Below are 27553 nucleotides of genomic sequence, written 5' to 3'. Positions count from 1 at the left end.
TCATATTCATTAGAAGGAAGAAGTGCTATCACCATGATTAAACAGTACCTGATTGAGGGTCAGCTCAAGTTAGCAAATGGGTCAACAGTGCCAATGGTGATTAGAGCATATGAAAAACGTTTCGATGCACCAGAAAAACCACAACATGCCAATAGGTGAAGGCTATATCGGGGAAAAGAAAGTGAAAATCCTAGGGGATGCTGGGCGTGCAGTGAGAAACAATATAGTATCTGATTACAAGATAACGGAAAAGATATATCTTTACATGATGATTGATGAGATAGTAAGAAAGTTTCCCATGAGGAGAATAAAGTTGCAGGCAGCCAACTATGACTTTGTGATTAGCAATAGACAGTAGACAGTAGAAGTTTAGAGGAACCAGACAGAGAGGAAACTGATGAGGCATCTGCAGTTACTACAATAGCTAAAGAAAAGAAGAACATCAAGACATAAAGCGCCATGCACGTCTCTAAAAGTAGCATCCCAAATGTGAGTTTATGAGAACAGACGAAAGTACAGAAGAAAGACTCTTCACTGCCAAAACACTGGAATAGTGCCTGGAAGAAAGTCAAGCACAAAACATTATAGAGAACCAGAAGAGAATGCTGTACTAGAGCTATCAAGGCAGTGCTACTGGGGAAGTTAAACATATCATAGTACTAAAAGAATACTGACATCAAATGATGAAGTTGACTCATGAGTCAATTGTGGAAGACTAATAGCGAAAAATAAGATAGAAAGAATCACCATCGGCTGAAGATCACCAAAGATGTTACTGAATTCTGTCTGCCAAATAACAGTACTTAGAGAGAGGGTAGCAAAGGTACCACTGGGTAAGATGTCTCTCATAAATGAACCATTTAGCAGTGTAGCTGTGGAAATGATTCGACTACTAGCACCTGCATCTGACAAGAGTGACTGCTACATGCTGACAATAGTCGACTATGCGACACATTCCTCAGAAGTTAGAGCATTGCCAAAGACAGAGACATACGGAGTAATAAAAGCTCTTCTCTAAGGGTTTGCAGATTAGGCTTTCCAAAAGAATTCTTGAACGTGAGAGGGATCCCATTTAACTCAGAACTGATGCAAAACATATGCGGCTCATTAGCACTAAACAACTCTTTACTACCCTGTAAAATCCCAGATGTAATAAACTTTGTAAGAGAGTCAATACAGTATTAAAATATGTGCTGGAAGAGATCACATGACCCAGACAGGCACATGCAGGCAGTATTATATGCTTACTTAGAATTACCATAATCGAGTAAAGATTTACATCTCTTGAGATATTGCATGGAAGAACAATATTAGGTTTGATGTAGATATTGAAAGAAATTTAAGAGGTGCTTATTTTAAGATATATGCGGCTATGTAGGTTTAATTGGAATTATGACATGGACGAGTGTTAAACTTAGTTACTTATAGAAATAATAGTTTATCACAGGTTTGTTTATGCAACTATTTTCGAATAATACATTGTTTATTTTAATTGTTGTATTGTTGCATTAAGTAGTTGCAACCTTCCAAGTTTTTCTCGTTGTTTTAATTAAATATTATTACATTATAATAGTTTAAAGTGTGTTTGGAGAATTCTAGACCTTTGTTGGGCTATAAATATGCGTCCAAAACGTAGTTCGAGTTAGTCTGTGTAAAGATAATTAGTTCTAGTTCTTGTGATTGTGAGTTTAGTCATAAAGAGCATATAATGGTGATTTTTAAAGTGATATTATCATAGATTGTATTGTAATAACAGAGTAGAGAAGAATAATTCAGCTTTTCAAATTGTGTTCTAACGTAACTCAACCAGCTCGTGTAGACTTTGATGGAAAAACAAACAAACACGATTATTTAATCCTCGGGATATAACTCTGTTGACCAGCATTGTAATGAGCATTTGACTTGTTTTAAGATATTATTTAAAACAAGTGGACTGAGCACTATTTGTTTATTGTTGACATTTACCGACAATAAGTCACAGACACCTACTGTAAATGATCTAGTTAGGGGCATAGATTCTGAGGGGATGGGGATACATCCCCCTTCATTTTAGATGGGGAGTATGGTGCATACATTCATCTCCCCTACAGTTTGGTCTGTTGAATTGTTTTATTGCATCACAGGCCTACAAATTGTGTGTTTTTTCTTGTGATTCTCGTGTTCTCACCAATCGAATTACATAGTTAGGCCTAGATGTTGGCTTTTTCAGCAGCCGAAATGTACATCTTTAATATACGCGTGCTTCTAAGCTTTTCGATCTAAGCGATAGTTCGTAAGTATCAGTCAGTAGGGCTAAGTATGCATGCAAGGCTTGCAAGCACAATCACAGAATCTACCTACGTCTTGTACGTAGTGTAAGATTAAGTAAAATTTTCATCGCAACAGATTGAACAGAGCATGAAATTCGAAAATATTACTCCCAAGCGTAAACTCCTGTGATCAAGATCTGGCAGGCCATTTGTAGCTTGTAGCTGCATCAATCTTATGTGTATATTGTGCGGTTTTCCTACGCCATTTGTTCTTATGCATGTCTAGCCGGTTTTATTGTCGAACGCCTTACTCTCCTTAGCTGCCGAATTCGCTGACCATAGTGTACGTTTAGTGTACAGTTAACGACAGGTTCAATACGCTCGGATCCAGACGCGCCCTACATCATCCCCCTCCGCTCCCTTTAGTCTGAGCCTCGATTTTACAACAGGGCTTATTAGATCTGTGTTTGTGGCCCTCATTAATCCATGAAATTTCAGATTATCACCGCCCTCTAATAAAGTGCTGGTGCTTTATGGTAAAATAACAATATATTCTCTTATCATAGATAGTAAAAATATTGTATTTTCTTGTATAATTAGAACACAAAAGGAGTGATTTCAACGACCTGAAGCCTCTACTTGAATTGTATTGATAGTTTTGTTCAGGTGTTTTTATTTAATAGACGTGCTTATAGACATTATATCACAACGTGTTTACCTTTTGATGAGCTTTAACAGGAATATAATATATTTGTGATTGTTTAAGTATTTTTCGATAAACTTGCAATTACTTGTGTTCTAACTAGCACACATTATTGTCCCAGCGATGCCCAGACGGTCAGTCGGCTCGGTAGTCACTGTGAGGTTCGTGCGTTCGACTTAAATACATTGTACAGTTCAGTCCTACTTCCATTCTGTTCTATCTTCGTTCGTTGTACATTAGAGTTTTTCAATAAAGACTGTATTTTAGCCTGTTGAGTCATCTGGGAAAGAGATTCCAATTATGACAAGCAAGCGTCTGAAACTTTCCGATATTAGACAGTTCTGCAAGCTAGTTACTACTACTACAAGTGACAATGCAGATGCAGATAATCCAACAACCTCAAGCAAAGGAATAGAAACTTGCCATACAGAGGAAATACCATATTCATTTGAGGACGAGACTGAAAACGCTTGTGCAACTACAGCACATCATGAGCCACCAGATAGTTGTGAAACAAGTTTGTGCAGTAATTAAAAATCTGACACTCCACAGATACAGTGTGGAAAGTCATATCATCCAGACGCACAATTAACACCACGACCGAAAGCAAAATATCAAAATACCAACTTCCAGAGCAAGTAGTTTGATGAATTCCCATGGCTGCACTTCGACAATGAGACTCAAAAAGTCATATGCTTTCATTGTGCCAAGGCAGAAAATAGAGGCCTTTTTACAGGGAAATTGGAGAGGCCAGTGGAGTATACCTTCATATCCACCAGTTTTGCAACTGGAAAAAGGCAAAACAGAAATTCAATAAACACCAACGAACACTAGATTCAATGCAGACAACAATGACTTGAGGCAATATCTGGCACTTGAGAACATGATCACATCTGGCAAGATTTACAACTCGGTTATAAGCTTTTATTCAGAAATCTCTGCACAACGGCTCGAGTTTCAGTTGCCCATGTTCAAAGGAACAACAAAATCAGTATCTCTGTAAGGTGCGAAAGATGCTTACTGTAAAATGCATGAAACAAGCCAGCAGATGTTCAGTGAAGTGTTTCTTCTCATGAAAATTTTGCTTGCACGTCCAGTATCCAGCTGCGAATGTGAACACAGCTTTTCTGCATTAAACTGTTGAAGACGTGGTTAAGGTCAACTATGTCTCAGTGCCGCCTCAACCATGTGGCAGTTTGTCACACCCACAAAGATTAGGTCGACAAAATAAATATAGAAGAGCTTATAAAATAATTCATAAATTGATCATCACAAAGGAGGTCTACGTTTGGGAATGTGTAGACTAGAGGACTAAATGAATCTTACTTCAATGAAAAGTATGAATAATTATGTGCTACATTGTATTGATATGTAATTTTAAGAGTTCGCAAAGACATTTTAATTATTTTTATCAAACAACATGAACAGTTTTTCAGTAGATATAAACTTATCAAGGGTAATTACTAATTTTATTAATATTTGAAAACGTAATTCATGCAATGAAAGTTATTAGTAACCTTGTTAAGTATAATGGCCATCTTTCATACTGTGCAGTGTGCAGGAATAAATTCATGCGGCAGTTAATTTGTGACACATTTGTCTTTATTCTATTAACATTTTGAAAACTGTTCACAACACCTCACTTATACAAACCTACATGGAAACTTTGAAGTATCGTGGCAACAAGATTACTCTATGACTGCATGTTTACAGCTTTCAGGTTCACGTAATCAGAGATTACCAATTTGCAAATTGAACAGTCCACATAAGTGGTTGCAAAAATCATCCCCCCAATCGGGTGTAAAAAAAATCTACGCCCCTGCATCCAGCTCACACATAAAACTTGAAAATTATTTAGGGGACCCGGAATGGCCAAGCGTGTTAAGGGTGCGACTCGTAATCTGAGGGTCGCGGGTTCGTATCCCCGTCGCGCCAAACATGCTTGCCCTTTCAGCCGTGGGGGCGTTATAATGTTACGGTCAATCCCACTATTCGTTGGTAAAAGAGTAGCCCAAGAGTTGGCGGTGGGTGGTGATGACTAGCTGCCTTCCCTCTAGTCTTACACTGCTAAATTAGGGACGGCTAGCACAGATAGCCCTGAAGTAGCTTTGTGCGAAATTCAAAAACAAACAAACAATTATTTAGGGCATGTGTTGTGCTGCTTTCTGACGACATAACAAAGTGCAGAGATAGTTAATCTGGGAACAAGTTAATTACTCTGGAGTCATTAAAGATGTAGTTTTCCAAAACAATAGAAAGGATTATATTAACCAGGCTAAAGTACGACTGGAATTGTTAATTCGACAAACTAATTATCAAACCATAATGGTATTCCTGTCAAATGTAGTTTTAAAGATTTTCAAATCAACGTAAGTACACGTTCCTCATGGGTGTTAAATGTAAACTAGCAACAACAACAACAAAAAAAGAAAACAAAACAACATCTAAAACGTGCAAATCATTGTTTTTCAAGAACAGCATGACCTTAAATGTAAGGACGTTTTACATGCATGTGACCAAAATCACGTGATGCGCGCTTATCCATCATTTCAGACGTCACACTAGAGTCTACAGTACTCTTATAAATTGCATATGAAATCAACGCAAGAGAGTTGAAAGTGTGATAAATTATGTCAAATACTTTGTCATTGACATTACCTCAGAATGTTAAAGATCGGCAGGGAAAACATCGGCAGCGATATCTACATAAACTGAAGCTAGTGGACTTATAAAACAACCCATACATATTGCCAGACGGCGTGTATGAATTTAAACCATGTTGTTTCCTGCTCGTCTTTTCTGTTCCGACTTGATGTGAGAAAACACAGTACGAATTTAGTCATTGAAAAGTGGGTGATCACTCTTGGCACCTGGAATGTTATTCCACAGAATTGTATGTAATATCAGCCTGTTAAGCACAAAACCATACAATGGGCTATATGTTCTCTGCTCGCCGCGAGTATCGAAACTCAGATTATAACGTTGTTAGTTCGCAGACATACCACTGTCGGGATACTCATAAAGAACTAAAGTGAAACTATTTCTGATTGGTTTGGATTACACGGTAAAATGTCTAGACTTTCAGGGGCCTGGCATGGCCTAGCGCGTAAGGCGTGCGACTCGTAATTCGAGGGTCGCGGATTCGCGCCCGCGTCGCGCCAAACATGCTCGCCCTCCCAGCCGTGGGGGCATTATAATTTTACGGTCAATCCCACTATTCGTTGGTAAAAGAGTAGCCCAAGAGTTGGCTACTTGGTGATGACTAGCTGCCTTCCCTCTAGTCTTACACTGCTAAATTAGGGACGGCTAGCACAGATAGCCCTCGAGTAGCTTTGTGCGAAATTCCAAACTTCTAGATTTTAAAAAATTATAACACTTAAATGTCATGTAGTTACCGTTGCTAAAAATTATAATGTAATGGACTGAATTCCGCGCAAAGCTACACAAGGGCTATCTGCGCTAGTCGTCCATAATTTAGCAGTGTAAGGCTAGAGTGAAAGCAGTTACTCATCACCACCCACTGCCACCTCTTGGGCTACTCTTTTACCAACAAATAGTGAGATTGATCGAGCATTATTACGTCCCCACGGCTGAGAGGGCGAGCATGTTTGGTACGATGGGGATGTGTAAGGAAGAACTATCGTGATCGAATGAAATAAGAATTGTACCAATCAGTGTTAATTAATTTCCCTGTGCGGACAAATTTTTGTTGACCTATAAAGTTTTTTTTTTCATATTACAGAAAAAAACTTTAGCGGATTTGGAGATGAAACTTTAATTTTTTTGCATTGTAAAATATAGTTGAAATAATCGAGAGACATTTATACGTGTAATATTTAGTTTAAAATAACTACCAGTCTGGTTAAATACATGTTGGTCTAAGAGGTTTTTTATGTGATATTGAACACAAATTATACTTAATCTGTACACAGTTTTCTTAGATTATTATTGAAGAGACGAAGAGTATTGAAATGACACATCGCATTTAGGTTTATTAATTAAAATTACCCTGTTTGGTTTTGAAAGCTCATCTGACTCTTACACGTTACTCAAATCTGTGTTGAAATTACTTGAACATTTGTCGTTCCCTGGGTTTTCAAGTTCTATTAGTAGTAATACTGATAAAGGTAGTTAATTACCTATCTGTAATCGACCGTGTTGATTTTTAATAACGCAAAATCCCACTTTATCTTGGAGTCTGTGTTTTACCATAATTGTTTCTTTCATTTAAATAATACGTTACTCTCCAGCAAGTTATCAGTTATGGAATAACGAAGTTTAATTTATGGACACGAGATTTTTTATCCCTTACCCGAGTTAACTTTATTAACTGAGTTGGCTGAGTGACCAACTCAACGGACGTTAAGCTACAGAACAGCGTTTGAAATATTTTTTCTCGGTTTACAAAACATAGATTTGGATTATTTTATGGACATTGTTAATTGTTTTTCCACTGTGTACCTCATTAATTATTTTTATTGTGAAAAATAATCATGTTTTGTGTGAGACACTTTTAAAGACGTAAGAAATATATTCCTTATCATCGTATTTAATTTTCAAATTTTAATACTTATTATAATCATTCATTAAAACTTGCCTAAAATTGGTACATTTTCACGTTAATTGGATGATTAAGGTTTAAAATAAGAGTGCAAATGTCACTAAACCTTAATGAATGGTAATTTGGCCATGATATAAATTGAGTTAAATCTTATATTAAATCAAGTAAGCTTTTGGTCGCTTTGCTTGTTCTCACAACTAATACTGTAAGTGTAACAGCAATGCAGATTACAGTTGTATAAAATGCAAAGTGTGATTACGGAAGCGTTTAAAAATTGTTAGATATGCTTAAGAAATAGCTGTATTGGAATATAGCTATGTTTATGGCCGAATAATTTAATTAGTTTATTTGTATACTTTTTTTTTTTTTTTCTGAGATGGAGTACTACTAGTACATAGTACGTTGTTGTTGATGTGAAAACTTAATTTATAGTGCATATTTGTAATAACATTTTACTTGTATGAGGCCTAAACTTTAACTTAATTTTTAAATGCATATAAGGTTCTTTTTTTGGTCCATTACGAGTTTTAAGTTGGAATATGCAGTTTGCTAGAGACTTATTGTTTACTCATATTAATATTAAGATTATCAAAGCATATTAGATTATTACATTACTAGGCTTGTAATTACATATGATGAATGTGGTAGTGTTATGATAAGCAATAATTGTGTATAATAAGAAAAGTCATGTACAACTGATATGTGGTTATTAGGTTGACATGAATTAATTATACAATAATTTAAAATGACACGAACTTGGTATACAAGTTTGTGGAACTTACATGAATCATGTGTTGCAACTAATCAGGTGAAAAATAATTATAATTCTACTCAACTTAAATGGAAAGAGTTTATTCTTTTAATTCTATTACAAGCTCAAACACTGTTGTAACGTGTAGGACTGTACAATGTAAACTTATTTGTACAAAGTCGCCAAAGAGCAAACAGATTCACTCTTTCCATAATTATCTTTCTTTCTACCTTCAGCTTCAAGTAATGCAGCATGAAATGTGGGTATGTAATCTACTTTCAAATAATTCTCTATGTACTGTGTCAGAATGTAAAAGATGATCTTAAATTGTACATACTGTTACAGAAACTCCTAATTGCAAGATTCAAAAAATATTAAGGATAATTGTGTCTTCTGAGTCATTTCACTTTAAGTCTTGTAAAGAATTAGAAACATTTTCAGAATTAATAAACAGATACAGGTTGTCTGTGGAAATTCCAGAGCCTTTTAGTAACAAATTAATTATGACTTTTATAGAGTATCAATCACTTTGGATCATGTTAACAAACTTTAGTGAAATATTTGTTTAGAAAATATTATAAACTAATTTTTATTTATATTATATGAAGAAAAGTGTGATTTGCATGTATATTTTATACTTGGAAGTAAGTGCAAAGCTTTATCTGCCACATATATCAAAACCTGGTTTCTAGTAGCATGAGCTATAGCTGTGCTATAAAGGGCTATATTGTGTTTCAGTATTAATTCTGTATACACATATAAATTAAAAAATATAAAACTTGTACATTGTTTTGTGTTTTACCAGCTTGTTATAAGTGATGTATAGTAAACTTTTTATTAAAAATAAAATTGTAAAATAATAGCTTTCATTGTTGAAAAGCTTTCTCAATATCTTGATGTATTTATGACCTAAGTATTGGTATCAAAAACTGTTAAATAATAGAATGTGACTTTCATCAGAATACAATGAAGAATTAAAATAATAAATTAAAATAAAGTAACTTTCATAAATCTGTCGGTAGTTGCAGTTTCATGCTCTGTATAGACTGTCATTTCTAAAGTAAACCAATGAATGTGCATATTATTTATTGACTAGATTGAAAACAAAGAATATGTTATCACCCATCTTCTCGTAAGTGTATTTAGGTTAAGAACTTAAGATCAAAATCATCACTGAAGCCTCTCTCTAGACATTTTAAATTTTATTTATATATTTATCTATATATATTTTATGCTTTACCATCTCTTTTTAACTTGTCACTTCAACGCTATCATATTACAATGATTTATTTTGCACTTTAAGGATGCCGTAATGATAGTAAGGGATATACACATACCACTTTGTAAATGTAACCAGGTGTTTTACAGAAACATGATAGCTGTAAAGGGTTGTTGTTCAGTTTAGAGGCAAGAACATAGCAATTATTTTCCACATTAGTAACAAGTTTGAGGTTTGTTTTTAAAAAAACAACTTTTGATGTAATTATTTTCTTAATGTAGAATGAAATATATACCATGACTTGTTAATTAACATTTATAAAATAAATCAGTAAAATATATTCCTGCTTTTAACATTTTTTATACAAGTTGTAACAAATGTTTATTATTATGTATATTTACTTTTGTTGTTTTGTTTTAACTGAAAAGGGTAAGAAAAAAAAAGGATGTTAACCATATTATTTTAGGTTCATAACTTGTAAAGTTATGATGAATATAGTACAATTTAAATTTATATTTTCAGTTTTTTTACTAAGTAGCTCTAAAATTTTGAAAAAACGTCTATAATTGCAAATATTTTTTAATATTACTAGGATTTTAACATTTCTTGTAATATTTTGTTTTCCATCTTATGAATAATTTTAATCACTGGAATGAGATTATAGCCAAGTGGTTAGGGTGCTTGCCTTTCATCACTTCTACTCTTGCAATAGCACCCTCATTTGTAATTAATAATATCTAAAATGACAGACAACAAGGTTCTGTAAACATTTGGTAAACTTGTAGAAAACCATCTTGAATCCCTTTACAAAATTTCTTTTATTAATTGATTTTATATAATCCCAATCAATATTTCTAAAATAATTTCCCATAAGTATAATATCAATGTAAATGTAAGGTTATTTGTTAAATGAAAGTGATAGCTTATATAATTATTTTCAAAACTAATTTATGCCTCAGAATATTGGTTAATTCTACATTTCGGTAGGTAAAAGAAGGGCATACAATAGTCCGCTGTTTTAAAAATGTTGATATAATTTTAAGTAAAGTGATCAACATGGATCATATATATATATGTGCACATTTATGTATACACATACAGATACATAGTTGTTAATTTAGGACATTCATTATATTTGTATCTCAGAATGTCTGGTATGGGTATTAACACTTTTACTGATAAGGAGAGAACAATGTTTTGACCTTCCTCAGTCATATTCAGGTTAAGTTAAAATGTTATCTTTCTTAACCTGAGGATGACCTAGGAAGGTCAAAACATTGTTCTCTCCTTATCAATAAAAGTGTTAATACCCATACCAGTCGTTCTGAGATACATTTTTATTTCAAGTGGGTTTCTTGTTGTCAAGAATTCATTATATTTACTGTGTATATGTAGATGAAAGGTCCTTGTTAATAAAATCCATGTCTGTATAGAGGTTCAGCAACTGTAAGCCACATCTTGATGTTTGTTTGGCTAGTCACAAAATATATTCTTAAAATAACTTTATACAGTGTGTATTCTGAAATAGGATAAAATAAAAAATAAAATTAAAACCTTACATTAGTAAGCTATATGTATATGTTATTATACAATCCAGCCTTTTTAATGTATGTTCAGACAGGCTTAAACCAATTTAGTCTATTTGATTTCAGTTCAGAGTGGTTTAAACCCATTTAGTCTGTTTGATATCAGTTCAGAGTGGTTTAAACTATTCTTTGCTGTTGGCTAAATTAGAGTGATTGATAAATGAACTAGCTGCTTGATATTTGACATGTGGAAGTGTATGGTTTACATATATAAACAAACTACAGAAAGTTCTGTGTTTGAATGCTCATTAGTAATTTTAAATTTTATGAAGTGGTACATCAGCATAGCCTAAGTTATTGTTTATTGTAAGTTTGATAAAGAAATAAAGTTATCAAAAGTTGCAGTATAATGGTTGCTCGCCAGGAATGTTTTAGAATAAAAATATAATTATGGTTAGGATGACTATAAATGTTGATATAACCACAATTTTACAGTTGTTTTGTAATGTATAATATTACATATGTATATGTGTCTGTGCATAACTAGTAAATAGTTGAAAAAAAGTCTTATTTAATGTACTTTGAGAGTACCAGAAGTAGACTGTTAATAATAGTCAGTAGGAAATCTCTGGTGGGCTGCTACTTAGTGTTTCAAGTGAGATCTGTTAATAAAAATAAATAATTCCAATATGGTACTTTCCTCCTCTCACAAGGTTAGCTTTTCCCATTTTGTGCTACTCCCTGTATGCAAACATTTTTAAAACACATGTCATAAGCCTTCTGCACTCTGCTATTGGATTTAAAGATTCCAACATGTCTCTCATGCAAATTAAAGTGCCATCTCTCCACCAATAGGAAAGCACTACTATCATATGATGTCACTACCAAATCATTACTTCTCATTTGAGTTCAGACGTCAAGGGATTTATCGGCCTTTATTCTCGGGGAGATTGAGGGTTATATGGGACAGCCTTTGTATCCTATTGTTGCTCCTCTTTCTCCTGAATCTTTTGAGCCTGGCCACCAGGCTGTTGAGGATTTTGTTTGTTTATTTATTCCCTGGAGCTTACTATGCCTACCCAAACCCTACCTGATGATTCTTTTAGGCCCTCATTGGCTTTCTGGGTTTGCATTTATCAGCCATGTGATATTTTGATGACCCACGTCCTTCCCTGTTACATAATTCTGCCTTTCAACCATTTTTAGTTTTCCCATGCCCAATATTCAAGTTCTCACAAAGTGTTTTGCCTGTCAGTTAGGTAATGGCATTAGTATGCCTCATCTCCTGTAGGCTTAGGATCAGTCCACCCTCTTTATCATAGGGTGGACTGTCCATATTTGGATCAATAATTGTTGTATTCAGATTTGCTCATTTGGTGGAAGGGACCTGAATTTCCTGTTCATCTTACCAATGCCCAGTATTTCCATTTTGGTCTTACCATGCCAATACTTTTGAGATACCTCTCTTCACCTTTTCCTTTATTTTTCATCTTTGTCTGCCTGTGGAGGAGATTCTACACTCAAGCATGTAGACAACCCCTCAGATGTTTATTTGCCATTACTTGTATCATTTTGTGGTTTTTGCTTCCTTAGGGTGTTGCCTACCACCTATGGATACATTTCAGACTTTGGTGTAGCTAAGCCACTAAGTCTTTATTAATGCTTTCTTCTCTTTCCAGGGCCCTTGCTGTGAATTTCGTCTCCTGGGCTTTGCTCTCTGGCAAGTGGTGCCTGATCAGATATTATTTACATACACAAACAAATCCCCCCTTGGTATGGATTCCTATACGTGGCAAGGGGACCTTCCAGGAAGGTTCTGTTCTTTCAGTTTACCTTCTCTGGGATCTAAACATCCACTGTGTTTGCCATGGTGACTTGTGAAGGGGAGAAGAGGATCCTCGTGGTTGAGGAGTCTAACCCTAACACACCACTTTGGCATTGAATTCCTGTAGACGGGCAGCAGCCTTGGGGTGGCTCCCAATCAGCTGGTCCACTTGGGCTAGGATCAACCAAGTGCTAGGGTTGGATGTTCTCAACAGGTGTTGTGGACATTGTATCTGATGCTGGTGTTTGGGTATATTGCTTATGAAACTCTGGCATTGCTGCAGTGTCCTTGTTTGGTGTTGTAGTGCATCTTCTTGTAGGGCTCCATTGTAGGGTGGATAGGGTCAATGGGCATCAAAATAGTGTCTTATTATTATGGATCCTCCAAATAAAAACTTAAATAAAATAATGAAAAACAATCTGTAGGTAAATGACCACATCTTTAAGATTCTGACCATCAGTCTTCAACATCTGTAACACTTATACGTCATTTTCTTGTATTACATTCTCTTCCAGACAAACCTTTAGGGCAACTGTCTCCCTTTTTACTCAGAAGGGACTAGAGGGACTTGCTGGCTCTCTAAAATCAGTCAAAAAGCTTTGCTCTGGTGACATTGGTGGAAACATTCACAACTAAAAACAGTGGATTTCTCTTACATTCAAAGGCAATTGGGGATATACCCATTGAGGTTATGCATCATGGTACTTTCAATTCATCACTAGGAGTTATTGTTGAGAGGGATTTGAAGAACATCCCTGAGTTGGAGATTTTCGCTGGTTTCTCCACCCAAGGAGTTTCTGCAGTGAGGCATATCTCCACCCACAAAGATGTGATTATGATGTCGACCAATGTCCTCATTTTAACATTTACATAACCACGTCCACCTGCCATCATCAAGACAGTTTATCTTAATTGCAAAGAACAGCTATACTTTCTAAACTCTCTCAGATGTTTCCAGTGTTAGCAGTTTGGTCACCCGAAGACTTCATATTGTGGTTCCTTGACGTGTGCTCGTTGCAGTGGCAAGGACCACGATGGCTATGAGTGTGAAACGGACCCTCATTGCATCAGTTGCAATGCCTCTCACTCATCCTAGTTTCATTCTTGCACAAAGTGGTTGGAAGAAAGAGGTGCTGCATTTGAAGATGATTCAAAATATTACTTACTCTGAGGCCAGAAGGGTGCTGTCCAGCACTTTATCTTGGATGTATGCTGCTGCACTTTGTTTCACTACTACAGAGGGAGTTCAGATGGACCTTTTTATGCCTCCAAAAGAATCATTCTCAAACCGTATGAAAAGTCTCTTGACCTCTGTGGTTAAAAAAGTTGATGAATCAACGTCAACACCTATCTCTGTTTCTAACATTCATTCCAGCAAACCCCAAGATCCAATTCCTTTGGTTCCAGGATACAGACATTTCCTCAGGTACATCTTTTCTCCTGTCCCAAGATGCAAAACGATCATTTGTTCACATCCTCAGTCACTGGAATCCTCTCCAGGGCAGGGTCCATGGAGGTTGATAGATCTCCCTCAAATAAAGAAAAAGGATGTGTTCAGAAATGAAAGGGCTCTCCACCCAATTTGTATACACATAAACAAAAATGGCTGCCTTGATACAATGGAACTGTTGAGGTTTGAATTCTAATCTGGTGACCTCAAAGCAGTGATTGATTCCTACTATCCTGTATGTTTTTCCTTACAGGAAACATTTCTGAAACTGGGATACAGTCACCTTTTGGCAGTTTTCCTTGTACAGAAATGGCAGGCTGTGTGATGAATGAGTGCATGAGAGGTGGCACTGTTGGTTGACCAGCATGTAACCACTCTGCCTTTGTGCCTTTGCCACTTGACACACCCTTGGAGGTTGTAGCCATCCTTATTTCCTTTGGTTGTACCATCACCATTTGTTCTCTCTACTTGTCTCCTGAAGAGACCAATGATCAATCAGACCTTGATGCTCTCGTTGAACAGTTGCCATCTCCCCTTTTAATCCTGGGTAACTTTAATGGACATAACCCCTCTGGGGAGGTACCAACATTGATGGGAGGGGTTGCTCTGCAGAGCATGTGCTCCCAGATTGCAACCTTTCTCTTTTCAATACTGGTTCTTATACTTATTTCCATGCATGTAGTCAGTCCTTTACTACTACTATCTCTTAATTTGCTTCCCTTAACTATTCTCCCATTTTTCATGGAGGGTTGACAATAATCCACAAGGCAATGATCATTTTCCTATAATTTTGAGAGAGACTGGCTGTGGTCAATGCCACCTGACACGAGTGCCCCGGTGGAAGCTGGATCAAGCAAGCTGGCCCTCTTTCACTGTTCTTGCAGAGCTTGCTCCTGCCATCAATAGATGACTGTGTGGCAGCAGTAACTAACTGTATTATACAAGCAGCTGCTTAATGTATTCCTAAAACCTCAATATGTTTTCCATGATATTCTCCTCTGTGGTGGAATTCTGCCTGCCACATGGCACGGAAGGCTCAAAAATGGGCCTGGGATACTTTTCGTAGGTATCCCATTCTCTCAAACCTCATCACTTTTCAGCAGGCCCTTGCACATGCTCAGTGGCTAAGATGTCAAAGCCAGAAGCAATCTAGGATTAAGTTCACAAACTGCCACTAATTCTAAAGTCATATGGGACAAGGTTCTTAAGGTCAGTGGACAACATAATTTTGTCCCCATTTTGATATTGTTCTCTGGCCAGGAAGAAGCTGATACCCAGAGCATCGCTGATACTCTAGGTGAAAGCTTTTGCTGGGTATCTAGCACTTCTGCTTCTTTCTCTACCTTCTTAGCCTTCAAGACTCAGGCAGAGTGATCACCTCTTAGCTGATTGTCTCTATAACTGTAACTGTCCCTTTATACTGGTGGAACTCAAACTGGCTCTTCATCGGTTGGACCTGATGATGTACACTATGAAATGCTGCACCATCTATGTCCTGCTTCTCTTGCTATTCTTCTGATTGCTTTTAACTGTATCTGGCAGGAGAATATTTTTTCTTGATTACTCATGCCAGGCTATTCTCCTACCTTTCTCTAAGCCTGGGAAGGATTCCAAGATTCCTTCAAACTATCATACAACTGCTTTGTCGAGCTGTCTTTGTAAGACTTTAGAGAGGATTCTTAATTCTCATCTTGTTTGGTTCCTCGAATCAAACAACCTCCTCTCACCCACCCAGTGTGGGTTCCGACAACAGTGCTCCACCATGGACCATCTGATTCGACTTGAAATGTCAATCAGAAAAGCCTTTTTCAAAGGACAACATTTTGTATCAATATTTTTTGACATTGAGAAGACTTTTGATTCAACATGGAGGTATGGCATTTTGTGAGACCTCCATATTTTACTTGGCCACTTCCCTATTTTTATTAAAATTTTTTTAATGGACAGGAGATTCCATGTTTGTGTGGGTTTGACACTTTCCCGTTCCTTTCTACAGGGCTGTGTTTTGAGTGTTACACTTTTCAGTATAAAGATTAATGCTATAACTGAACAACTCCCTTTTACTGTTGCAAATGGGCTCTATGTCGATGACTTTCACATCTCATGTTGGTCGTCAAACATGATATATATTGAGCGGCAGCTACAGACTGTCCTTAATTGTTTACTGAAGTGGACCACAGTAAACAGCTTTAACGTGCACATTTGCTGGCAACGGGGTATTCACCCTGATCCTGAACCCCATATTGGAGAAGTTGTGCTGCCTATGGTCCCTGAGACAATGTTCTTGGGGCTTATCTTTGACCATAAGCTTACCATTATACCACACATGAAGTAACTTTGGATCTAATGTACAAGAGCACTGAACATCCTCCATGACCTCTCTTCCACCAGTTGGAGAGTGGATTGATGTTCTATGCTAAAGATGTATCGTGCTCTTATTTGATTGAAACTAGACTATGGATCACTGGTCTCTGGCTCTGCCAGGATTTTGGCCTAAAAGATGATGGACCCAATTAATCATCAAGGACTTCAGCTCTTCACTGGGGCTGTCTGCACTTTCCCAGTTCAGAGCTTATACATAGAGTCTCATGAACCTTCTTTGTCATTTGCATTTGTCTTTACTATATGCTTCGAAACTTCGTTCCTTACCAAAGCATCCCACCTGCGATTGTGTTTACCTTCCTTGGTGGGCGATGCATTTTCAGAACAGATGATCTGCCATTGCTTCTTTTTGTCTTTGTATCCAGGTGCAGTTAGATGAATTGGGTTTGTTCTTGGATAACATTGCTGTATCCACTGGTCAGCCTGTCCCACCATGGGTTATTACAGACCCAAAATGTGACCTATCTGTAAGCCATATGAGAAAAGCAGACACTCCTGATTGGAAACACTGTCTGCTATTTGCTGAACATCTTTCACACCATTACTATTTATATAGATGGTTTGAAATCAGGTGACTGTGTGGGTTCTGCCATGGTTTGTTGTGGTTGCTCACAGAATCCCATATACAGCTTCTGTGTTCACTACTGAACTATACACCATTTCTCTTGCCCTGGATCACAGAAGCTAAGCAGTACTCAAACTGCACTATTTATACTGACTCGCTTAGTTTTCTTCTGACCCTGGAATCGCTTCATGTTAGTTCACACCCTGTTCTCGCTGATTTTCAAAATCGACTGGCACATTTCTCTTTTTTCTGGATACTGGGCCACATTGATATTTGTGGGAAGGAACTTGCCGACACTGCAGCTAAATCTATCTGTTCTGGTACTATCACCACTGTTCCTGTTCCATACATGGACTATAGTCCTGTATTCAAGGGTTGGATCTATGCCAGTTGGCAGTCGACTTGGAGTGAGCAACATGAAAACAAGCTTTTCCAAATGAAACCCTATATTGGATATTTCCGGTGTTGCTTCCATAAGGATTAGAAAGAGGAAGTTGTTCTAACTAGGCTATGCATTGGTCACAGTTTTTTAACTCATTGTTTTCTTTTATTTGGGACTGATGCACCAATGTGTTGTCTGTGTAACACTTAGGTCACAATAAGCCACATTTTACTGTCTTGCTGTCATTATGACTTGCAACAATGGCACCATTTTAAATGTTCTGTTCCAAGGTTTATCCATAATGTTATACAGTGTTATAGGCGATGGTGACACTGTTCACCTTGCAAATGTTTTTAGTTTTTTAAAGGCTGTTAATCTTTTTAATTTATACATTAGACCTTTTTTGATGTGATTCCTTTTTGAGAATCAAAGTCCATCTAGTTTGATTTGAAATCAGAAAATAGCTGTAACATCAAATAACTCAAAACCAGGACTGGAAAGGCCAACTTCAAGTGACTAACATTGCTGTTTGAACTACGTGTTAGTCATCCTGGTGAGTTATAATTAAAATTTAGCTGCAAGTGTTTTAAAACTTTTATTACTTTACTTTCTGAAAATGGCCACAATGTCAAATAACTCGGAACCAGGACTGGAAAGGCCAATTTCAGGTGACTGACAGTGGTTTTTGAACTTACCTGTTAGTTCTCCTGGCAAGCTATGATAATTAGAATTATGCTACAGAAAGGTCTTTTCAACTTGTACTACTGTAGTTTTTCTCTTACTGCTGTAGGCTAGACGTAAACATTGGTTTTAATGCTATTTATGTTTTCTTAAACTTTGTTTTGTTTTACCCTAATTTCCTTTTATAAATTTTACTAAATTTACTTTAATTTTAACTTTTTACCAGATATTTGGCACAGATAGTCTAGCTGCATTGTGTTATAAAACACCAAACCAACCAACTAATCTACAGCTTGTTGACTCCATGCTGTTTTTCATGGTTCCACACATTCATCTTTGAGATGGGGAGTTTTACAAGATTACTGAATGGTCAATAACCTCATGGTATTTGCTTCATAAATAGGCTCATCCTGGACAGTACTACCCATAGACTACATGGGTAAAGCAGAAGGAAAAAACTTCCCATCCCTACTATATCTCAATTGAATAAATCGGTATGATATGCTTTTCAAAATAGGGTTTCATGATCACCCATTGCACATTCTCAGGTGTAGCCATTCCTCCTGACTCTCCAATACTCTTTTACCCGTTTCATCCAGTGATTATGGGAGTCCTTGGAACAGGTAAGTGGTCAACCACCCCATGGAGACATCTTGCTGAATGGGTTCCACACAGATGGCTATAACCATTCAGTTCAGAGTAGGGTGGTGGTGTTCTTCCAGTGTAGAAAGCATACCATCCTCGAGAATGAGTGACACATGCCATAGAGTGAGACTTCTCAATGTAGTTCTCCCCTTCAGTTGAGTGCCCTCATCCTACCCTCTCACAAATGTCAGTACTCCGCAAGTTGGTTTTGGATATTGAGTGAACCAATCAACTTGCACAGATTTGGGGTTGTCCATCCTTCTTCTTTGTAGTGGGTCACAGAGGTTGTACATGAGATGTTTTTGACCTTTGGTTGTTTTGGACTAGTCTCACAGTCATGGAATAAAAGAAAAATGCTGAAGATAAAACAACCAAGAAGTTAACTACAGAGACATACACACACATACATGTATTTTAAATATATATACTGTTGTTGATACAGCATTTCAGGCAATGCTCTACTTCAAGTATCACAAACTGAACAGTAAATTCGTAAATGAAAACATTCTAAATGAAAGGCTGTGTGACAATGTAACAAACGAAAGTGTATAACAATGCTTACAAACACCTAAAATACAGTCATGGGAGTTGAGTACATGGAACAGACTTCCCTTTGGATACCAGATGACACATTCCTGAACTCTAACTCGATGCTAATCCTGTGTTATGTCTTGGAATAGGTGTTTTCTTCACATCCACAGTCTGAAGGCTTGAGCTGAAGACAGTAGTGGTGGTGCAGAAGGCTTGTGCTATAAATTTTTTGAAAAGTTTGCATATAGATGGTAGCAGGAAATAGGAAATGTTAATTTTGTGAGAAGAGGAAAGTACTTACAAAAAATATATTTTCACTATAGAAAATAACTTTCACTATATTGGAAATATTATTGGTATAAATTCCTCCTCTTATTCCTGTGACCCAGGCCAAACTTAATTATCAGTTACTTTTCAGTAACTAAAACTGACAGCCCAGCCTTTTACAATAAAATATATGTATATTTGTATAAAGTCATTCATTTTTATGTGTATAAAATATGCAAGTTATTCACTGTTGTTAAAACTTGTAGTAAGTTGGTTGTTTATCTCAAACCTGCATGCATGTATCAGTGTTTAGTTCAGGTTTGAAATAAAAGCATAAAATGCTGAGTGTTAGTAACTGCAGTTCTTTCTTTCAGTTTGTCTGTATCTGTACTTTTCTTGCTTTATTTAAGTAAATTTATGTGGCTTACAAGTTTGACAAAATAAGATAGAAAAAATAATATTAAAATTGTTACTTTTTTGTAAAAAATAAACCCAATGTATTAAGATTGTCTCGTGAAATAAATGTGTATTGTTACACTTTTGTTTGAATTTTATAATGCTTTTCATGAGTATACTATCTGTAATTTTCATTAACTTTATAGATTCTTGGAAAATGTTGTATAAGAAAGTGCTCTTGTATTTATTTTTTCAGTTACTGTATTTAACTTTTTTTGTTGATGAAAAAGTATTACAATACACGCTTGTACACACAATTTGTATTACATCATTTTTTAACACTGAAAGTGATTTATTAGACTTTCAGCTGTGTGTGTGAGGGAGGGGCATTAAAGAGGGCAAGACACTTGTGTAAATGTTTAGACCAACCTCAAGAGGTACATGTACATTTGCATTTGTTTTCATTACTTCTCAATGTACTTGTTGAGCAGAGAAACATGTAAACCAAATTTATTGGAGTTGCATGTATGGCTACTTTAAGAAGCCATCCGAACATACTTCCAGTAATGCTTAAATCTTGCTTACAGTATAATGTTCATCACAACATGTAAGATTGTTAATCTTGTGTTGAATCACTGATTATTTTTTTTACAGGTATTATAACACACTAGTAATAATTAAAGTAATATTTTCTAAATTAACTCAATCTTTTACTATAGAAATTTTTTCAAGAACTATCTATATCGTACAGGTTTGGTAATTCACTCAAATGAGTAGACATGTAAAATACAGATGGTGCTTCATGAAGCTGTAAGAGTGAACTATTGTATAAAGATATGGAAACATAGACTGTTATTTTATTTAACATAATAGATTTATCTCATAATAAACTTCAGTTTCCATTAATATTAGGAATAAGTCATATAAACTTGTATTGTTAATTTTGTAAACTACAATTTACTAATTTCAGTGTTCATTTTGCTTGCTGCAAGTGTCTAGTTTCTGTTTGAGCAATACTTAGCAAGTAATTTTTTAACTTGCTTTACCTGTCATGAATAAATATATCTGTACTTTTACTGGCAAATCTATTTCATTTCATTTGCGATACTTGTTTAATTATTCACTTTACTTGTAACCAGGCTTAAGAAAAGTAGTCTACATCCACTAAAAATATGGTTGATTTTCTTTAAAATGAAATATAGTTTTAAAGAAAGAAAATTAAATTATGGACCTTGCCAAAAAATCGTACCTACCATGTTCCAGAAGTCAGAATGCTCAACTTTTACATTAACACAAAACATTACTATTGTTAATGCACTGTTAGTTCTTGTAAAAAAGAATGTTTTAGTGTTATCTTGTGGTATTTTCCCATTTAATTTTATATATAGACAAGATGTTAGGTTGGATGGACATTCTAGTTTGTTTCATATTATGGAATTACTATATCTTACTCAGACCTGGTATAAAATGTTTTCTATAAAAATGTGTAGAAAATTGCAAAAAAAGTGATGTCTTTTTATCTGCAAAACTCAAAAAATTTATATAAAGTAACCACAAAGATTTATATTGATAAAGATCAGGAAAAGTTTTTTTTTGTGTGTGGATAGAATATACTGATGACATACAGTTAAGAAAGTAAATGTGTGGGTGTTTCTGTGAATCTGTATTTTAATAGAAAGTTGTGAGTAAGCACTTGTAACCAACAAAATAGATTCCAAGGATTACAAATTTTACTTTGACATGATTGTGGGTAGGTGCTTTTTCCAACTAACTTGGATACACAGTGAATTATAAACTATTAAGAAGTGACTATGAGAGCTGCACACATGTTAATGTACTATAATATATAAAGAAGTATAATTTTTAAAAATAAAACCACACGTGTAGCTACTCACGTAGATGAGCTGAAGCTCTCTTCTTATATGCAATCATGCCACCTATAGTATATAATAGCTCCTCTGTGACCAGGCAGCACTGAAGAGTGATGTTTATTCTAGTGTCAAATTACTTGACTTATAGACCTAGCCGGTACTATCAAATATCCTCATTGGAACTCTCCCAGACCCAGGCACAACCAGTCTGGCAAAGAACTTACAAGAGACTGTATTCGTAAATCAGTGGGCACTGACTGGTTATTTCATCACAACCTATGTGTGTGTTTTTGTAAGAGCAGTTGAATACATGCTTGTTAACTAGAGAGGGACTTTTAGAGCAACTATATGAATACTGTAGGAAACAAGTGACTAGTACTTCATAGTAGGTATAGCCAAACTGATTGTATATTGTGAGAATTGATCATGGTCTAATTACATTTATCATAAGGAACAGTCATTCCTCATGCTGGATTTTTAAGATTTGTTGCTACAATATTGAAGAAGATATTTTTGTGAAAACGCTGAGTGTTAGAAGTACGAAATATTAGGTTGCAGTTTTTGCATCTCATTAACTTTTCTGATATGCTTTCCAACAGTAGTCTCCCTACTTCTAACACATCTAGCACCTGTAATGGTTGTACTTTAACACTGGAATGGAAAACATCTGTTGTTATGGGTGTGGAAATAATGTGGACTCTGTTGACAGTAGTCATCAATATTTTAACAGTTTTGGTCATCTTATTTCATCGTCGCCTCAGGACAGTCACAAGTCAACTAGTGGTCAGTCTGTGTATTGCCAACCTATTATTTGGAGTATCCATGGCCTATCATGCTGCATACTTTTCTGTACCTGACCATATTGATAGCTGCAAATACTGTTGTTTGCTCAGATATGTTCTTGTTTTGCTTCCAGCCTATGCTACAGCATATAATCTTGCTGCCATAAGCTTGGATCGGTATCTGGCTATATTTTACCCTTTGCACTACACTCAGTTGACCAATCCTCGTACAATAAAGTCAGCTGTGTTATTTGTGTGGTTTCTATCTACCATACTTGCCTTACTGCTACTGGTGTGGAACAAGTGGACTCCTGACCAGAAGTGTGACTACCTTGAAGTGGCTCCAAAAGAGTATATTCTCTGTTTTATGGTCATTCCTGCATTTATAATTTTTGCTTTTTTAACATTTGTGCATGCACGTATATGGTTTGAAGTTCGAAGACTGCTGCATCATACCATTGCTATTATTCACAAATCGTATAGTCTACAGAAGGAAATCAAGACAGCTGTTACAGTGATAGCTATTGTTATCAGTTACTGTGTATCCTTTCTTCCATATCATATGGTTTTGATAGTGATCTTGTCTGGCATGGAGAGTGAGAAACTACATCAGCTATACACTGCTTTGGTACCTTTGACTTTTCTTAACCCATGTGTTAACCCTTTGATTTATGTTTGGAGAAACAGACATTTCAGACAAGCTCTCCTTTCTCTTTTAGGATATGGATCATCTTCCAGACATCAACTAACTTTTAGACCTGTGTATACAGCAAAAATTTTGACTCCTGAAGTATCCACTTCTTAATGATAAACTGTTTTACCTGACTAAAAATTGCTTTTGTTTTTAGCAATCATAGACTGAATGTTTATATCCACTTTTTGGTAGGATACATTTTACTATCACTTTCTACTATGAAATTTTAGTCAGTTATCAGATCTCATCATTTACTGTTTAATTTTTGATGATATTTCTGTTTTATTGCCAAACTCCTGATCTCTGTTCATTGTGCATTGTTTAACAAACTCTGAAATGTTCCATTTTAATATTCAGTAGCTTAAATAATATTTAATTAGGGTAATGAAATTTTAATTGAAATGAGTCTGATACCACACATTAAAATTTAGTAAGTCTTCTGTTTATATAACTTATACATGTAAAAAATATGGTCATTCAATAAATTAAATCTGTAGCTAAACAAAGGTTATTACAAAAAGAATATGGCTAATATTTTAATATGTTATAACAACTGATAAGTTTCTTTAAGAAGACCTTTTGTTTTTCCAAATTGCATTTCATATTTTGTACAGAGGTATTTGGATATATGTACACATATGCTGTAGTACAATTGTATATGTACCTGCTTTCTTATTTAGTTTCAGTAACATAATGTGGCATTTTGTTTGGATGTAAGGTGTAACTTAATAGTGAATCTGTGGTAATGAATTTTGAGTATATATGCACGTGTGTAGTAACCCCATGTTGTTGTGTTTTATCTGCATAAACATGTTTGTTTAAGACTCATGGCTAAATCTGATGGACAAGTATACACACACTTTCAGGTTTTTATCATCAGAAAAGATTTGTAACAAGATTTCACAAAAGCTGTCGGAAAAATCTTGATCACTTAATTGATCTTATGGAATGATGACCATTAATTTGAAAAGATCCTTACCTTATAGATTTTTTTATAAGTACATTTGACAAATGATCAAGTTTTAACTATTTATTATTCATTAACGTTATGCTGTTTATTCTACACGTCTTTTATTTTAGTCTGAGGTTAAAACTGTAATAGTTGTGATGTTATCTTCCAATCTCATTGTTATTACATGTAATGTTCTAACTTATTTATTTCTTCCCAGTATAGAATTTTGTTTTATGGCAGTAACTTTTGTCATTTAGATAATGATTACATTTACATTTTTGATATAATAAACATGAAGTGTTGGGATTAAGATTATTTAATTCTTATTTATTTGAGACAGTATACTCTTGTATGTATTTTTTAAACAATGCCAGGAAGAAAAATGTGTAGAAATTATTAAAGCTGACAAATACTCTAAAATGTTACTGTTGTTTATTCATTTCATGTTTAAAATGTTCAAACAAAATGGAAAAAAAAAAGTTAAGATATTTTTTGCATTTTTTCTCTAAATTGGAGGAATAAAATATTCCATACTAGTGACATGATTCTGTTTGTTATTAACAAGCTTTCAGTTACTCTTTGACAAAGTCCTGATAAACTTGTTATGAATGCTAAATGTATATCTAACTTTTAATTTACACCTGAGTTAATTATGGTAATAAATATTGTAGATATAACTTGATACAGACCAGATGGTACAAGTTTTTCAAAGTGGGATATCCTCTCCAAAAATCTTGAGTAATGATTGTAATATACTAACTAATTAAAGGCACCAGAAGTGTATCAGTTGCATTTGTTTATTGATGTGGCAATGTGTTGAAGGACTGTTAATTTGACCAGTGAATTTTTAAGCTACTTTAAAAATGTTTTGAAGAACTAGGAAATATAACAAACCCCTGATGTTCACACATACAGTTAAACATAAATCTGAATCATGTTAATCACATGGGAAAAAAGTTACTTTAATGTAAACAAGATTATTATATTTCCACTTGTTGGTTCTATAAAGTGGACCAGCTAATGTAATGGTCATTTTGTCATCATCAAAAACATATGCATTTTTCATCAGTGCTGCAACAGTATCGTCAGGGATAGAATTAACTTATGAATATCTTCCTGTGTGTTCTATTTATAGACTAATGGTACTCATACAAATGAAAATAAAGTTGTCCCTCTCCTCATACACATTCTTCTGTTATTTCCAATAATTGCACAGTAAGCAACTACTTTTGGATAAATTTTTTAACCAGAATGTCTTCATCACAGATTCTGTAATAATTGTGTAATACAACTAACTGGTTATATTAAGAAACTTGCAGCTACAGGTGTGTATGAGATTAGTACACTCATAATGTGTCAATTCTCTTATTTCGCATAAACTTTCATTCTGCCTTAGTTGAATATATGAGAAACCTCATAGAAGACATAATTTGGGTCATTATTTGTAAAGATCACGAATACAGTATAAAATTAGTGAAAAGTGATTTGTTCAGAACCCACTGATTACACAAATGTTCTGAGAACAATTCTTCTAAATCTTGACCACTGCATGGACTGAAGATAAACAAAAGTAACCTGATAGTTAAATATATAATGCAAACAATATGCCATTTTCTGAGTATTATACTGGCAGTAGGTAAATGCTAAAATACTAAATTTTCTATCTCTATCATTATTTATTTCTAAAAAAAATTACTATTACAATAACTGATATAGCAGTTCATAAAAATTCAAAATAGTACTTAAAGAGGGTCTGTTTAAGTTGTTTAATGTAGTTCTGTTTGTGAACATTCATTCATCACAGTACTGTATGTTTAAGAAATGACTAGATTAATTTAGCTTTTATATCATAACTAAATAATTCACCCTACTCCCATGTAAATGTTTTGGATATCTTGCAAGTTTCTTGCTTATTATACAACAGTACAAATCATCAATTTTATTTTATCAGCAGATACGCAGCTTCAAAACACGTGTAAATCATACTTTTCACTTTCTTTTTTCGGTATAGAGAACCAAACTTTAGTTAAATGGATTATTTTCATGTAAATGTATATCATACGAGGACAATTTACAGTTAGAAAAGAATATCTTATTTTGAGATTTGCATGTACCCATTGGAAATGAAGCAAATGACATTATTATGCTGACCAAAACAAAAAGAAAAAAGTGTAGAATGTGCTACAGTAGATCTGTTGGTAACACTTGTCTTTGAGGAGCATTTGCTGAATAAAAAATAACAGTAACTAATATGGTAATATTAATAGTTATCAACAAAGATGTTCTGAGTATCTATGTGCTCCATCTGTTAAGTATCTAATATAAACACTCATTTCAAAGCAAAATACAAAACATATCAGCACAAGTGCATACTAATGCTTGAAAATCTCAGTTTGAATTCATCTGAACAGGCTCTGTAACAAATGAATAATAAGTAATCTGATAGTTCTGTATCTGTTTGTGAATACACCAAATATATTTTTTACTAGTTTTCAGTCTTAAATCTCTTATTCATACAAGAAAGGTTTCAGGGAATACATGTAAGTTGGGCATTATTTTTCAATTAAGATTAAATATTATGACCAGTTACTGGATTTTTTTTATGTTTACATTTATCTGCCTAGATTTCAATTCCCTGAAAGCCTTTTGATATGTTAGGTAATAAAAATATGTAAGTATTATTGATAAGTTTAAAAGTAAAAGTAGTTTTGCAAGGGTCAAAATAATGCCAAACTTTGTTATCTGGAACACAAGTTATTCTCAGATCTAATAAAATATGTATCACTAATAAGGAAACTCAAAAGACTTGGTTCAGGACTGAAAAGAACTTCATATAACACAGTTAATACTACTTTTATTGTTGTTTTTAAATAAACTTCTCTTTTATTTACTAAATTAGCATAATGCTTAAAATAAAAATACTTTTGCTAGTAGTAACAATTCCTAAATAATGGAAAGTGTATGAAAGACAGCCCTGGAAAGAAGTGGCAGAAACCAGGGAAGATGCCCTGAATGGTTTTACTGGTGTGTTTTAGTGGTGGTTCTGGAGGCAGAATTCTAGCTATAGTAACCTTTAAATTCTGTTTTGTATTTCTACTTGTTTAAGACTACTTTTTCTTTC

The 27553-nt window shown here is 34.9% G+C and overlaps 2 protein-coding genes across 17 annotated transcripts in view; both read left to right on the top strand.

Moving 5' to 3' along the window:
• The first annotated feature begins 7074 nt into the window (after positions 1 to 7074).
• The window catches only part of LOC143225154 (transmembrane protein 220-like), a 111517-nt gene continuing 91038 nt past the window's right edge, over positions 7075 to 27553 (top strand). For 10 of the 16 annotated variants that reach the window (XR_013013647.1, XM_076454086.1, XM_076454078.1 and 7 more), the window contains exon 1: positions 7917 to 8527. Coding sequence is in view for 15 of the 16 variants with exons in the window: in XM_076454086.1 (XP_076310201.1) it covers positions 8354 to 8527 (174 nt within the window). In the remaining variant the exon portion in view is untranslated. The other 6 variants (XM_076454082.1, XM_076454081.1, XM_076454080.1 and 3 more) reach the window with 6 other exon arrangements.
• Positions 13857 to 25114, top strand: LOC143225153 (adenosine receptor A1-like). The gene has a single exon (XM_076454071.1). The coding sequence runs from the start codon at positions 22590 to 22592 to the stop codon at positions 23589 to 23591; it is 1002 nt and encodes a 333-aa protein (XP_076310186.1). The 5' UTR covers positions 13857 to 22589; the 3' UTR covers positions 23592 to 25114.

This window comes from Tachypleus tridentatus, chromosome 9, assembly GCF_004210375.1.
Source record: "Tachypleus tridentatus isolate NWPU-2018 chromosome 9, ASM421037v1, whole genome shotgun sequence".
NCBI lineage: Eukaryota > Metazoa > Arthropoda > Merostomata > Xiphosura > Limulidae > Tachypleus > Tachypleus tridentatus.
This window is presented reverse-complemented; position numbering and strand designations above follow the sequence as displayed.